This window comes from Mirounga leonina, unplaced genomic scaffold, assembly GCF_011800145.1.
Source record: "Mirounga leonina isolate KUSES-001 unplaced genomic scaffold, KU_Mleo_1.0 Mir_128, whole genome shotgun sequence".
NCBI lineage: Eukaryota > Metazoa > Chordata > Mammalia > Carnivora > Phocidae > Mirounga > Mirounga leonina.
In genome coordinates this window covers 41,062,138-41,074,612 of record NW_023270320.1, presented here as the reverse complement: position 1 = coordinate 41,074,612, position 12,475 = coordinate 41,062,138, and the positions used below count along the sequence as shown (strand labels likewise).

Here is a 12,475-nt window from a genome sequence, read left to right as displayed (position 1 = left end):
CTGACTCATGCATGTATACATAGGACACCTGCATGTGCTGACTCATGCGTGCACATATTCCAGACACCTGCGTGTGCTGTGACCCGTGTGTGCACATGCACCAGGCATCCCATGTGTGGCGGACACTGCAGTGGCCGGGTGCCCTGTGAGCAGTGTGAGCACAATAAAGGCTTGTCTGCATTTACTGCAGGATCCTGAAGTTGCCCATTCATCAGTTTTAAATTATTCAAAAGAGAGAGCATCCTGGTGGGTCCAATCCATCAGGGGAAGCCCTTGAGAAGGCTCAGCTCTTCCTAGATTCTTCTGCTGGCCTTGAAGGGGTCCCTGCCAGGTTGGAGGGGCTCAGAGGGGTCCGTGGCTGGGACATGGGGTCCTCAAGGAGCTGAGAGATGTCCTGGCCAACAGCCAGCAAGAACACCGGGACCTCAGTCCTAAGCCATAGGAACAGAGCTCCACCAACAGCCCAGTGAGACCCTGAGCACACGAGCCAGGTAGCTAGGCCTGCGCCCTAACCTACAGACACTGGGACAAATACATGGGTGCTGTTTTAAGCCACTGGTTTGTGGTCATTTGTTGTGCAGAAGGAGAATATTAACACACTGGCGAATGGGTTTGGGGGAACATGCAACCTCTTTAAAGTTGTGCACGAGGGGTGCCTGGGTGGCTCAGTCGTTAAGCGTCTGCCTTCGGCTCAGGTCATGATCCCGGGGTCCTGGGATCGAGCCCCGCATTGGGCTCTCTGCTCCACGGGGAGCCTGCTTCTCCCTCTCCCACTCTCCCTGCTTGTGTTCCCTCTCCCGCTGTGTCTCTGTGTGTCAAATAAATAAATAAAATCTTTAAAAAAAAATAAAGTTGTGCACGATATTTGTGTGTCCGGGGTGGGGTGGACACGTGCATCCGCTCCTTATTTTGGAGAGGGTCTGATGCTTTCATTAGATTCTCTGAAGAATATGTGCCCCAAATGAGAAGACAAGTTCCCCCGAGAAAACGCTGGGGCTCAAGCATGTGCTGGACACAGAAGAAAAATCCAGAATCAGCCAAGTGCTGGTGCAGGTGAACTCAGGGCAGCTTTTCTCTGAAAACACTGCAGCCCTTGGGTTGTGGGGGCAGGAAAAGCTCGGGCGCGCATGCCATGGCCTCGTCTGGGGCCTCTGGGGTCTCAGGGCTGCGGGAAGGTGTGGACAGGCTTTTCTCCGGAACACCAGGGTCTCAGTATCAGCAAGCTAATGCATACCCACCCATTTCCTGAGAGCTTCCTTCTCTTTGTTGTGACTGGTTCACAGAGAACAAGTCACATGCACCTCATGAATATTCTGCACTTTTATAAACGATAAATTGATCTAATTATTACCCAACTTCAACCCCATGGTAATAAACATTACCATATTTATGCCAACACATTAGAGACAGGATTTATTTGCTTTTGTTCTCTAGAAGAGGCATTTTTTTCTTCTTTGAATTAGAATGATACACAAAACCCACTGACCCTGACCGCCCTGCCTGTGGGATTACATCCTGTTCCTGTGTATTTTGGGGTGTGGCCGGGGAAACAGAGAAGGCAAAACCCCACGGGGTGGGGAAGGGGGAGGAGGGGAGTTGGCCGGATTCTGTGCTGAGAGGAAAGAGACCAAATGAAGGGCCGTCTGTCTGCCAACTGCAGGGTTTTCCTCTCTGTCAACAGTGTGCTAACTTGCTGTGCACAGAAAAAATGTAAATTGATCCTAATTAAGAGACACAAATTAGACGCTGAGAATTAACAGGAAAATTAATGAATCTGTCAGTATTTTCATATTGGCAGACACAGCTTATTAGTTCACAGGCACTGTGGGAGGGTCACTATCTGGGTCCATGAAAAGTCAGGTTTCCTAAGGCCAGCCAGGTGGTCCCTGAAGGCAAGCAGCAGTTGACATTGTGCTGCCGAGCGGTCCCTGGTCCCCGTGGGAAGGGACATGACTCCCGGGGCTCGGACCTCACCCACATTCCATGCTGACTTATATTAGCGGAGAGAGGGAGGCAGTGGATGGGTAGGACCCTCGTGCAGGTGACATTTCTCCCTTGGGGGGGGCACGGGGAGGAGCCAGATGTTGTCAGGGGAGTGAACGGTGATGCTGCCCCACCTCTCTCACCTCAAGGTGTGGCCTCCCCAAAATGGCTCCTTTAGGACGTGCGCCCACCCTGGCCAAGAGCATTCATGCTCTTGGTCACAGCCCTGGGGTGTGGCGGGCCTATCCTAGTGTCCAGGTCTGGCCGGTGGCTCCACTTACTGACTTTTATGAAGCTCAGGGTGCTTCACAGCACCTAGCTGCAAACTGATGGCTCTCCAGAACCGGTAGCAAATCCTGGCTGTCTCAATCTGCCTCCAGAAGGTTCTACTTAGTGGAACAGGCATCTCTTAAGGACATGGCGGGATAAAGAATACACACATACACCACTGTTACTCAGCAACATTGCAGGATACAAAACCAATATACAAAAATCAGCTGCATTTCTTTTTTCTTTTTTAAAGATTTATTTATCTGACAGAGAGAGAGAGAGAGCGAACAGGGGGAGCAGCAGAGGCAGAGGGAGAAGCAGAATCCCTGCTGAGCAGGGAGCCCGATGCAGGGCTGGATGCTAGATCCCAGGATTATGACCTGAGCCGAAGGCAGATGCTCACCGACTGAGCTACCCAGGCGCCCCAATCAGTTGCATTTCTCTACTAATGATGAACAATCTGAAAAGGCAATTAAGAAAACAATTTCATTTACAATCACATCAGAAAGAATAAAATACTTAGGACTAAGCTTAATGATGGAGAGAAAGGCTAGTACACTGAATTCTACAAAACACTGCTAAAGGGAATTTAGGAAGAGTCATAAATACATGGAAAGACATCCCATGTTCGTGGAGTGGAAGACTTAATAATAGTGTTGAGATGACCACACCACCCAAAGTGATCTCCAGGTTCAATGTAATCCCTATGATTACCAGAGGTATTTTTTCCAGAGATAGAAAACTCTAGCCTAATATTCACATGGAATCTCAAGGGGCCCCAAATAGCCAAAACAATCATGAAAAAGAACAAAGCTGGAGGATTTACACTTCCTGATCTCATATCTTCTATGGAGCTACAGTAATGAGAACAGTGTGGTCTTAGCATACGGACAGACATACAGACGAATGGAATAGAACAGAGAGCCCCGAAATAAATCCTCACATATGCGGTCAGATGATTCTCAACAAGGGTGCCAAGACCAGTCAATGGGGAAAAGACAGTCTTTTCAACATACGATCCTGGGATAACTGAATATCCACACACAGACAATGAAATCAGAATCTTACCTTACACCGTATATAAAAATTAACTCAAAGTGGATCAAAGACCTAAATGTAAGAGTTATAAAGAACTATGAAATTCTTGGGAGAAAACATTAGGGAAAAATCTTATGATACTGGTTTGGCAATTATATCCTGGATATGACACCAAATGCATCAGCAACAAAGGAAAAGATAAATAAGTTGGACTCCATCAAAATGTAAACCATTTGTGCATCAAAGAACAGTAGTGAGCTAGAGACAAGGCAGGCAGGCCACAAAATGGGAGAAAACACCGTAAAATCACTTCTCTGATAAGGGATTAATATTCAAAATATATAAAGAACTCTTATAATCCAATGACAAAAACCAGATAATCCAATTCCCTAATGGACAATGACTTCAACAGGCATTTCCCTGAAAAAGAGAATGGCCCACAAGCAGGTGAAAATATGCTCAAAAGCATTCAACACCATGGAAATGTAAACTGAAAGCACACGAGACATCATTTGTCGCCATCAGGCCGGCTACCACCAAGCAAACAGAAGATAACAGCGTGAGGGTGGATGTGGGGGCCGTGGCCACTCCGTGCAGGGCTGGTGGGATGCAGGATGGTGTGGCCCCCATGGACAGCAGACCAGCATTTCCTCGAGAAGTCACACTCAGAGTTACCGTCGGACCGGGCAATCCTACCCCCCGAGAGGCAGGAACACAGGTGTCCACACAGGATTCCGTGCACGGTCTCCAGGGCGGCACTATTCACAACAGCCCAGACGTCCATCAGCAGATGGCAGGCAAACAGAACGTGGCTTATCCATATAGCGGAATGCTGTTTAGCCTGAAGAGTGGCATGGTCGCCCGACGCTGCGAATAACTTAATGCCACTGAATTGTACACTTAAAAACGGCTAAAATGATGAATTTTATGTTATGCATATTTTACCACAATAAAAAAATATATTTTCATGGACAGAGTCAATGACCTCCTAAAGCGTGAGTCAGCTGACAGGTGTCTCTAAAACCCAGTAATCCTGAGAACAGGTGACTATCACCACGGAGAAAGGGAAGATCAAACCGGGAAAATGATGTTCTTGTTATTCCCAAAGCAGAGAAGAGGAAACAAGGAAGAAAATAATAAATTCAACTAGAATCAAATGACCTAAACCAGAACATTTAATGTCCATAAAGTGTTCTTAAAACAGAGACTTTCAAATACAAGGTTATATTACTTTACAAAAATATATAACAACTTCAAACTACACAGTTTATTAAATTTAACAGAATGTCCATTTTCAATTTTTACAAGAATCAGAAAAACAGGATCACTGTGTAGTAATCTGAGACATAAGCAATTTCTGATAATTGAAAATGTTCCATTTTATCCCAGTTTCTCAAAGTCTGACTGCATGTTGCCCATTGTGTACAACACACAAATAAATAACACGGCAGAGATACTTTCAAAGTTCCTGGGATTCAGGTTACAAAGAAAATTTAGCAATTCTGTCTTCTCTGTACAAATCACGTCTCTGCCGATCGCATGTTTGCCGTTTTATATTTTCTTGCTAAATGTTGGCTCTTCTTGGATGCACCGACTTGTTCACTGTGTTTCTCCGGAAGGATGTGTGTGACCCAGTAGTTAAAGAAAGCTGAGAGCACTCTGGCGTGGTCTGGAGGGCAAACACACGACATAAAACAAAAGATAAAAAAGAGCAGGAAAGTCCCCAAACACAAACTATAAATGATGTTTTTTAGCCCTTAGCTGTTGGCTCAGAAGCGGTAGTGGTCGCGGCCCGCGGCAGTCAGAGCCTACAGCACGTGGGTAAATTCTGGGGGTCGGTGCTTCCTCGGGTGAAGGCTCGCGGTCTGCAGGCTCTGTCAGACCTTCCGAACACCCGTGACGGAATCGCGCGACCACCGGCGCTCAGGGGAAGGGCACACTGAAACCCAGCGCAGGGAAACAGAGCGCGCAGGGTCCGCGGACACAGGTGTGCGCGCAGGGGAACAGGGCGCTCAGGGGTCTGCGATGGAACCCCTCCATGGGGGCGTCAGGGCCACGGGCACAGGTGTGCGCACAGGGGAACAGAGCACGCGGGGTCCGCGGCGGAACCCCTCTGCGGGGGCGCCGGGGGTGCGGGCACAGGTGTGCGCACACAGGGGGACAGAGTGCTCGGGGTCCGAGGTGGAACCCCTCCACGGGGGGCGCCGGGACCTCACGCAGGCACACGTAGGAGGTGCCCTAGCGCAGCGTGGTGCCTGCAGCCGGCCTGGGCTCCACCGCCCCTCTCCCGCCTCCGGGGCCTGTGCAGCTTCCAGTGCGGATGCCTCTCCCCAGGCGCCGGGCCTCCTAACCGCTCGGACACCCGTCACAGGCGGCCACTACGCACAGCGGCCTCGGGGCGGTCGGAGACGGGGCTGCCCTCGGGAGCGGCCGGCTGCCAGCACGCCCTGCAGCCGGGTCACATGCAGCCGGCTCCGCTGGGAGGCCCACCCCACTGCCCGCTCGGAACAGAGGCCCGGGGCTAAGGCCGGTCCGGATGCGCCCTGCTACCCGGCCAGCGGCCTGACCCCGCGCTCCCTCACCAGGCGTCAAGGAGGGTCGCGTGACAACATGCGGTAGAGCGCAGCGTTACTGCCCGGACCGTAGGCTCCTGTGTTCAGAACCGTAAGTGGTCAGGAGCTGGGCCCCTTTCCTGGGCACCAGCTTGGTCCTAGCTCCCTAAACACGGACCCGTGAAGAGACCGACTGGGGCGCAGCCAGGAAAGGGCCGAGCGTCAGCAACGGTAATGACTGAGCGGCGGGGAGGGACCCTCTGCAGCTCCCAAGTGCGTGGTCCTGGCCCAGCCACCGCCCCTGCGCCGCGCCCAGGACAAGCGTGCGTCAGACACACCGGTCTGAGGACAGGGCTTCACTGCTGCTAACATGCTTTGTTTTGTCTACAAAACAGCTTTAAATAGAACAACTCTGAAAGCATATCCTACATGCACTAAAAGGGAACTCATTTTTAAGGAAAGGGCTTCATATGTAAGTTTTAGTTCTACCAAGTGCTGAAAGTAAGTGTGCTTGTAGACAAAATTTGCCCAGTGACCTGAACGTAAGAAGCCCAGAGAAACATTCCTGCTAAATCCCCAGCTGCTGCTGAGAACTCTGCCAACACGTTTTAGAGCAACGCAGAAGAAAGGCCTCCGTGTGAGGAACACAGCACAAATTCTGAAAATTTTAAATGATTTATTTTTACCTCATAAAAACTTTATATTTGTTTAATAAAACTGGCTTTCTGCAATTTGAGCTGAAACTTTATGGAAATTTAAGTCTGCTGCATCTAGCGCGACCACCAGCGAGCTGCTCAGGAAGCCCTGGCCGCCCGACCCCCCTGAGCTGAGCTCCTTGTGAGAAGGGCTTGCGTGCCTCAGCTTCTGAGGCACCATGCCTTCCCGCACGCTCGCCTCTAGGCTCCCCGGCGCCTCCTCCTGCAGGGGCCCCCGGACGGGTCTCTGCTCTCCTCCACCCTCTCTGCTCTGCGAAGGTGGCCCCTGGTGACCTTCCCCATCCTCAGTCTCACCCTGGGTGTCCAGCCAGCATCCCGTCCGGCCCCAGGCGACCCTGGCTCCTGAGGTCCCTCTCCCTGGACTCTGCCCCTCCGAGCATCACAGCTCAGAACCGGCCACTGGGCTCTTCCAGAGGCTCAGGCCCCACGCCTGCTCAGCTGGCCATCCTGTGGCTTCCACCTGCACAGCCTCTCTGAACCTCCCACACCTCTGGACCGCCTCTCTCACCATAAGCAAAGGCCCCGGCCTTCTGCTCCTGACCCTTCACTCTGGCCTGAACTCGACAGCCAGGGGTCTTGCTTGTGTCTGGGAGCAGAAGCCCATAGTGATGGCATGACTCTGCACTCGGGCCGACACCACCGCCAGGTCGCCCTCCATCCGCCTGCTCCCACGACCTGCTCCCACCATGAGAAACCCACCACACTCCATCCCAGTGCATTTGCTCCTGGCTGCAAGAATATCCCCTCCCTGTGGGTTTTCCTTCTCCGCAGACTCCGATCTAGCATGCACATGGCGGGGGTCAGCTCCCAATCTCGTTACCCGTCTCCCCACCGGGACTTGAGGCTCCTGTCCAGCGTGCACACGGCGGGGGTCAGCTCCCGATCTCGTCACCCGTCTCCCCACCGGGACTCGAGGCTCCTGTCTAGCGTGCACAAGGCGGGGGTCAGCTCCCGATCTCGTCACCCGTCTCCCCACCGGGACTCGAGGCTCCTGTCTAGCGTGCACACGGCGGGGGTCAGCTCCCGGTCTCGTCACCCGTCTCCCCACCAGGACTCGAGGCTCCTGTTTAGCGTGCACACGGTGGGGGTCAGCTCCCGATCTCCCAGTCTCCCCATCAGGACATGAGACTCCTGTCTAGCATGCACACAGCGGGGGTCAGCTCCCGATCTTGTCACCCATCGCCCCACCAGGACACAAGGCTCCTGTCTAGCGTGCACACGGCGGGGGTCACTCCCGATCTCCCCAGTCTCCCCACCAGTACATAAGGCTCCTGTCCAGCGTGCACACGGCGGGGGTCAGCTCCCGATCTCGTCACCCGTCTCCCCACCGGGACTCGAGGCTCCTGTCTAGCGTGCATACGGCGGGGGTCAGCTCCTGATCTCCAGTCGCCCCACCGGCACACGAGCACCCAAGGGCAGGGCTTTGTCTGCCCCGTTCTCCGAGAATCCAGCAACTGAGGACAGAGGGCGGCGCAGGCAGACGCCCAATGAAGCTCAACAGACACGTTAATTCAGGACCTCTGGGACCTCTGGGACCCCAGCTCGGTGACCGGCCTCCCCAACTGGAGAATGAAGTGTTGACGGTCCCTGTCACTCCCCTGCTCGTCACCCCAGCGCCACACTGGGATGGCCTTACTGTCCTCTCACCTGATTTGATACCATGTTAGTCTTGACCTTTCAGCGGCACCATGAGGTTTCTGGGTGGACACAGTCATTGTGGTCACTTTGACGTTCCCTCGGAGAAGTCTGCAGAAGCCCTCCATTCATTCAGCTGAAAAGGTGCCACTGGCCTGGTGTGGGTCAGGCGTGGGCTCTGCGGTGGTTCTCTAGGAAGAGCCTTGATTTTCTGATCCTTGGCGTCTGCACACTCCCGTGGCCTGATACTCCCCCCAACGCCCATTTCAAGCTACTGACACGAAGTCAGCACCCCGGTGCTGGGAGGACTGGGGCATGGTTGGCCCCAGCACCTGACAGTTTGCGTGGAAAGGGCACCCAAGAAAGGGTGGTACACAAGAGAAAAGTCGTCTTGTAATTCACGTCTCCCCAAGATACTTAACGGGCAGAAAAAGTCAGCCTCCTACCAGCAGAGCAGAGGAGGAAGCGGGCAAGGGGTGACATTTAAACCGATGACATCTGGCCCAGACAGCTCAGCGCCTGGAAGATCGGGCGGCACAGGGCCTTCCGCGCCCGTCACGTGAGTCCTGCTTACAGCAAGCACATTCCCGTGTCCACAAGCACACGCGCGTCCCCGACGCTCTGCCCCCCGGCCTCGGGGGCTGACCCCAGGGGCTCAGTACGTACCGGGCGGCATGGCGCAACATGCTGGGAGCCTCTTCAGGGCGTGCTGCAGGCTCTCGGTGTCTCGCACGAGTAACAGCGTTTTCATGTGATGCACAAGGCGCACATCAGAGGGGGACATGCTGTGAGCCTCGAGATGCTGGAACAGCTCCTGACTGGCTTCCACGGACACAGCACAGTCTGCATCATCCTTGGAGGCACCTAAGCAAAGCCAGGGTCCCAGAGAAACACACGTTTATGTTTCTTTCTGTCAGCTGAAGGTACTTCGCACCTAACGCGTCTCTACTCAGAATGAGCTGCTGGGGATAGAGGAAGCTGCCAGGAGAGGCCGCTGGAGCAGAATGAGAACCGTCAGCAAGGAACTAGGGCTCAGTGAAGCCGCTGGAGGCCTGCCTCTGTCTGGGCCTCCATCTCCTGCGACGCCTTCCAGAAACACCGCTAGGAGTCACGGGCCGTGGCAGGGCCACGGACACGGCCCAGCCCTGCAGACCGGCCTCAGGTGCCCCGTTCCCACTCAACGGCTTTTGCTGTGCTGTTCTCCGCTTTAGTCCCGCTTGGACTTCATACAGCATTTTGAGTCTACGACTTGATGGCCTTTCCCAACTTCAAAGAACTCCCAACTATTACCTCTGCACACGGCCCCCAGCGCCCTGTCCTGGACCCCAAGTACACGCATGTCAGACCCGTTCCCGTCCCCCCGGCGCCTGCGAGCACCCACCTGCAGGTTCTATCCTGCCTGTTTCCCGGCCACTGATCTCTCTCATGCTGAACCTGACCTGCGGCTGAGACTCAGCATTGAGTTCTTAATTTCAGTTATTATATTTCTCACAATTTGCATTTGACTGTCTTAATAGATTGAGGCTATCTGGTGAAATTCTGCAATTTTTCACCTTTTTCTCCCTATTTTTTTGAGCACCTTAATCATACCTCTTTCAGTGCCTTCTGATAACATCAATGTCTCCATTGCACGTTCTTCTCGTGGTTTTGCCCGCTAAGTTGGAGTGCGTGAGTATGGAAACTGGCGGTGGTCTGGGCCAACCTGCCCCTGCAGGGACTGAGCTGACACAGGGTGGGCTCAGCCGCCTCCACCCACCCCTGCTCCAAGTGCGTGGCCCTCTGGGATGTCAACCTTGTCAGCATCCCAAAACTGCTGAAGAGGTCCACCATGTTGTTGAAGCTCTTCGCTTCTCCCTACCTTGCAGCCCACAGGTTGGCATCTGGCAAAGGTTCTGAGAGGCCCACAGGCCTGCACTGTGGCTGAAGCTGCACACACTGGTGGGTGAGCTTCCCAGGGCTCGGCCGGCCCTCCCCTGCACCCCGCTCCAGCGCCCACATGCATGGCCGGCAGACGCCCCCGGGGAAAGGAGGCCGTGGAGTTAGGGCTCAGCCCTCACGTGGTGTCACCTCCTCTGGGGTCTGCCCTCTTGGGCGCTTTTCCGCAGAACCTCCTAGACTCACACGCAATGGATCCTGTACTGAGGTCTTTCTGAGGCTCCTTCTGCTCTGCCGCGTATTAGCTATGTGTTCCTACTAGCCTCGTTTAGCTATTAAGTTTGTTTTCACTCTGTTAAGACAAAGCGCTGATAGACGTGCTAAAGGGGAAAGGGTTAAACTGATCTATTAACAATGGCATTTTCACACCCTTGTGTAAATCACTTCCTTACCCCCCCAATTATCACAGAGCCAAAATTTCTCAGTCTTATTCATAAGGTCACATTCTTGCTCACATCGGGATACATTAAACCCACCCCAGCCCCTGAATCCACTAGGAACGTTGTCAGAATGGGCAACGGCTCATCCCGAGCGCCTTTGTCCTTGGTGTGAACATGGTGGCTCAACTCAGCACCTGCCCCTTCCTGATCCTGAGGTCAGCCGTCAGTAAACCTCAACACAAACGTAAGCAATTACCATCCATGAGAGTAAATGTGCTTCCCTTTTTCATCTCCTGTATCAATATAGAGAGTTGCTCAAAGACGCTCCCTGAAAATCTTAAATCCGCAAGTTACACGTGGGAAGTAAATCAAGGTACTTCTCAGAGGGGACGGTTGTGCTTATACTTTTACTTCCCGATTAGCTCGTGAAAACGAGCCTGAGTTCATCACACCTGCAATCTGGACTGACCTTTCCCGTGGAAATAGAGCTGAGAATACCAACAGCCTCTGAAATCGCGTTTAAAGCAGTGAGGATGCAGAGACCAACCACGTGAGGAGCCACAGCCTCGAGCACAAGCCATTCTGCATCCTTGCTGGACAGAGTTTAAATATTCTCATCTTTGCCTCAAAACTAATGACTTATTTTGACTACTGCATATTTTCGTGTTTTATATTTTAAACATTTAAATATTTTATATTTGCTTACTTTTCCAAATAAGTGGATGCCATTATTCAAAAGAACGGTAAAAAACATACCATCATAAAAGTAAATTTCTTGTGTTGACTTTAGAAACCTTAGGATATCATCTGCCTTTTCATTGGTACTTTTAAGGTCTTCCTCATTGGTGTCTGCACCGTCCTCCCCGCGGGCGTCTGCACTGTCCTCCCTGAGGGCGTCTGCAGCATCCTCCCCGTGATCCTCCGCGTCCTCCCCGTCACTCTCTCTCAGGGCTTCTTGCTCGCTGTCGCCCTCCTCAGGCTGGTACATGAAGTTGCGGCCAGAGGCTGTGGTCAGTAAGCCGGCAGCTTTCTTCCTCTTCATCTGCTGCTTCTTCTTCAGTTTCCTCTTTTTATTTTTACTGATTGTGGGGCCATCTGTGGGCCGTGGCTGCAGTTTTTCTTGTGAAAGACTCTGCTGTTTCTTTAATTCTGCTTGTTCTGCATGATCATTATTGGGATTTTTAAAACTTTTCTTGGATTTATGCTTTCTTGCTCTTCTTCTCTTTGGTTGATCATGAAGATCCTCATCTATAAAAACAAAAATTCAAATACAACCATTTTCTGTACAATGGAACCATAACAAACATATTAGGTTAAGTTTTCCATTAGAATCTTGCAGATTCAGTAGAAAAGGAATTTAAAATATTTACTTCAGTGATTCTCAACTTTATCTCAAGTAACTACGTGATCGAGGAACCTGGGACTTACCCTTAACTAAATGAGCGGCGGACATGTTCTTCCAGAGAGGCCTGCACAGAGACAGATACACGCACGTTCACCATTGCTACAATCATGACAAATGGTGAGATTTCAGGGATGTAAGAGCTGTTGCAATTTTATTGGAAGTAAGATTTCAGGCCTGCAGCCTTGGGGAAAACACATTAATTCCTATATTTTAAAATTTTACTTTGGTGCCTTCTAAGAGCTACTCGGATGTGAGAATAAATCATAACTAGGGTCGCCTTGCCCGTGTGAACAGCACGAGGTCACATTTTGAAATGAAGATGGAGCTTGGGCTCGCGGTCAGCAGCCATGGGTTGGCTGTGGATGTGCCCGGCAGGCCTCCAACGAAGAGTATGGCGTCAGGGGCTGTGACGTGCTCACCCTGAAGCCCCAGGGTTGAACACGGGACAACAGTGAAGGCTCTGAGGCTGTTGCTGCCTCCGTCTCTGTGTCTCTGTGTCTCTGTCTTCTGTTTCTGTGTCCATCTCTGTCGCAGTCTGTCTCTGTCTCAGTCTCTGTGTCT

General features: G+C 52.2%; 1 protein-coding gene across 1 annotated transcript in view; it reads right to left on the bottom strand.

Moving 5' to 3' along the window:
* Positions 1-4,448: 4,448 nt before the first annotated feature.
* ERICH1 (glutamate rich 1) overlaps positions 4,449-12,475 on the bottom strand; it is a 37,264-nt gene continuing 29,237 nt past the window's right edge. Inside the window, exons 3-5 of the mRNA XM_035004331.1 lie at positions 11,266-11,757; positions 8,861-9,058; positions 4,449-4,960 (exon numbers count right to left, since the gene is read on the bottom strand). Of these exons, the coding sequence (XP_034860222.1) occupies positions 4,812-4,960; positions 8,861-9,058; positions 11,266-11,757 (839 nt within the window). The 3' untranslated portion in view covers positions 4,449-4,811. The remainder of the gene's footprint in view (positions 4,961-8,860; positions 9,059-11,265; positions 11,758-12,475) is intronic.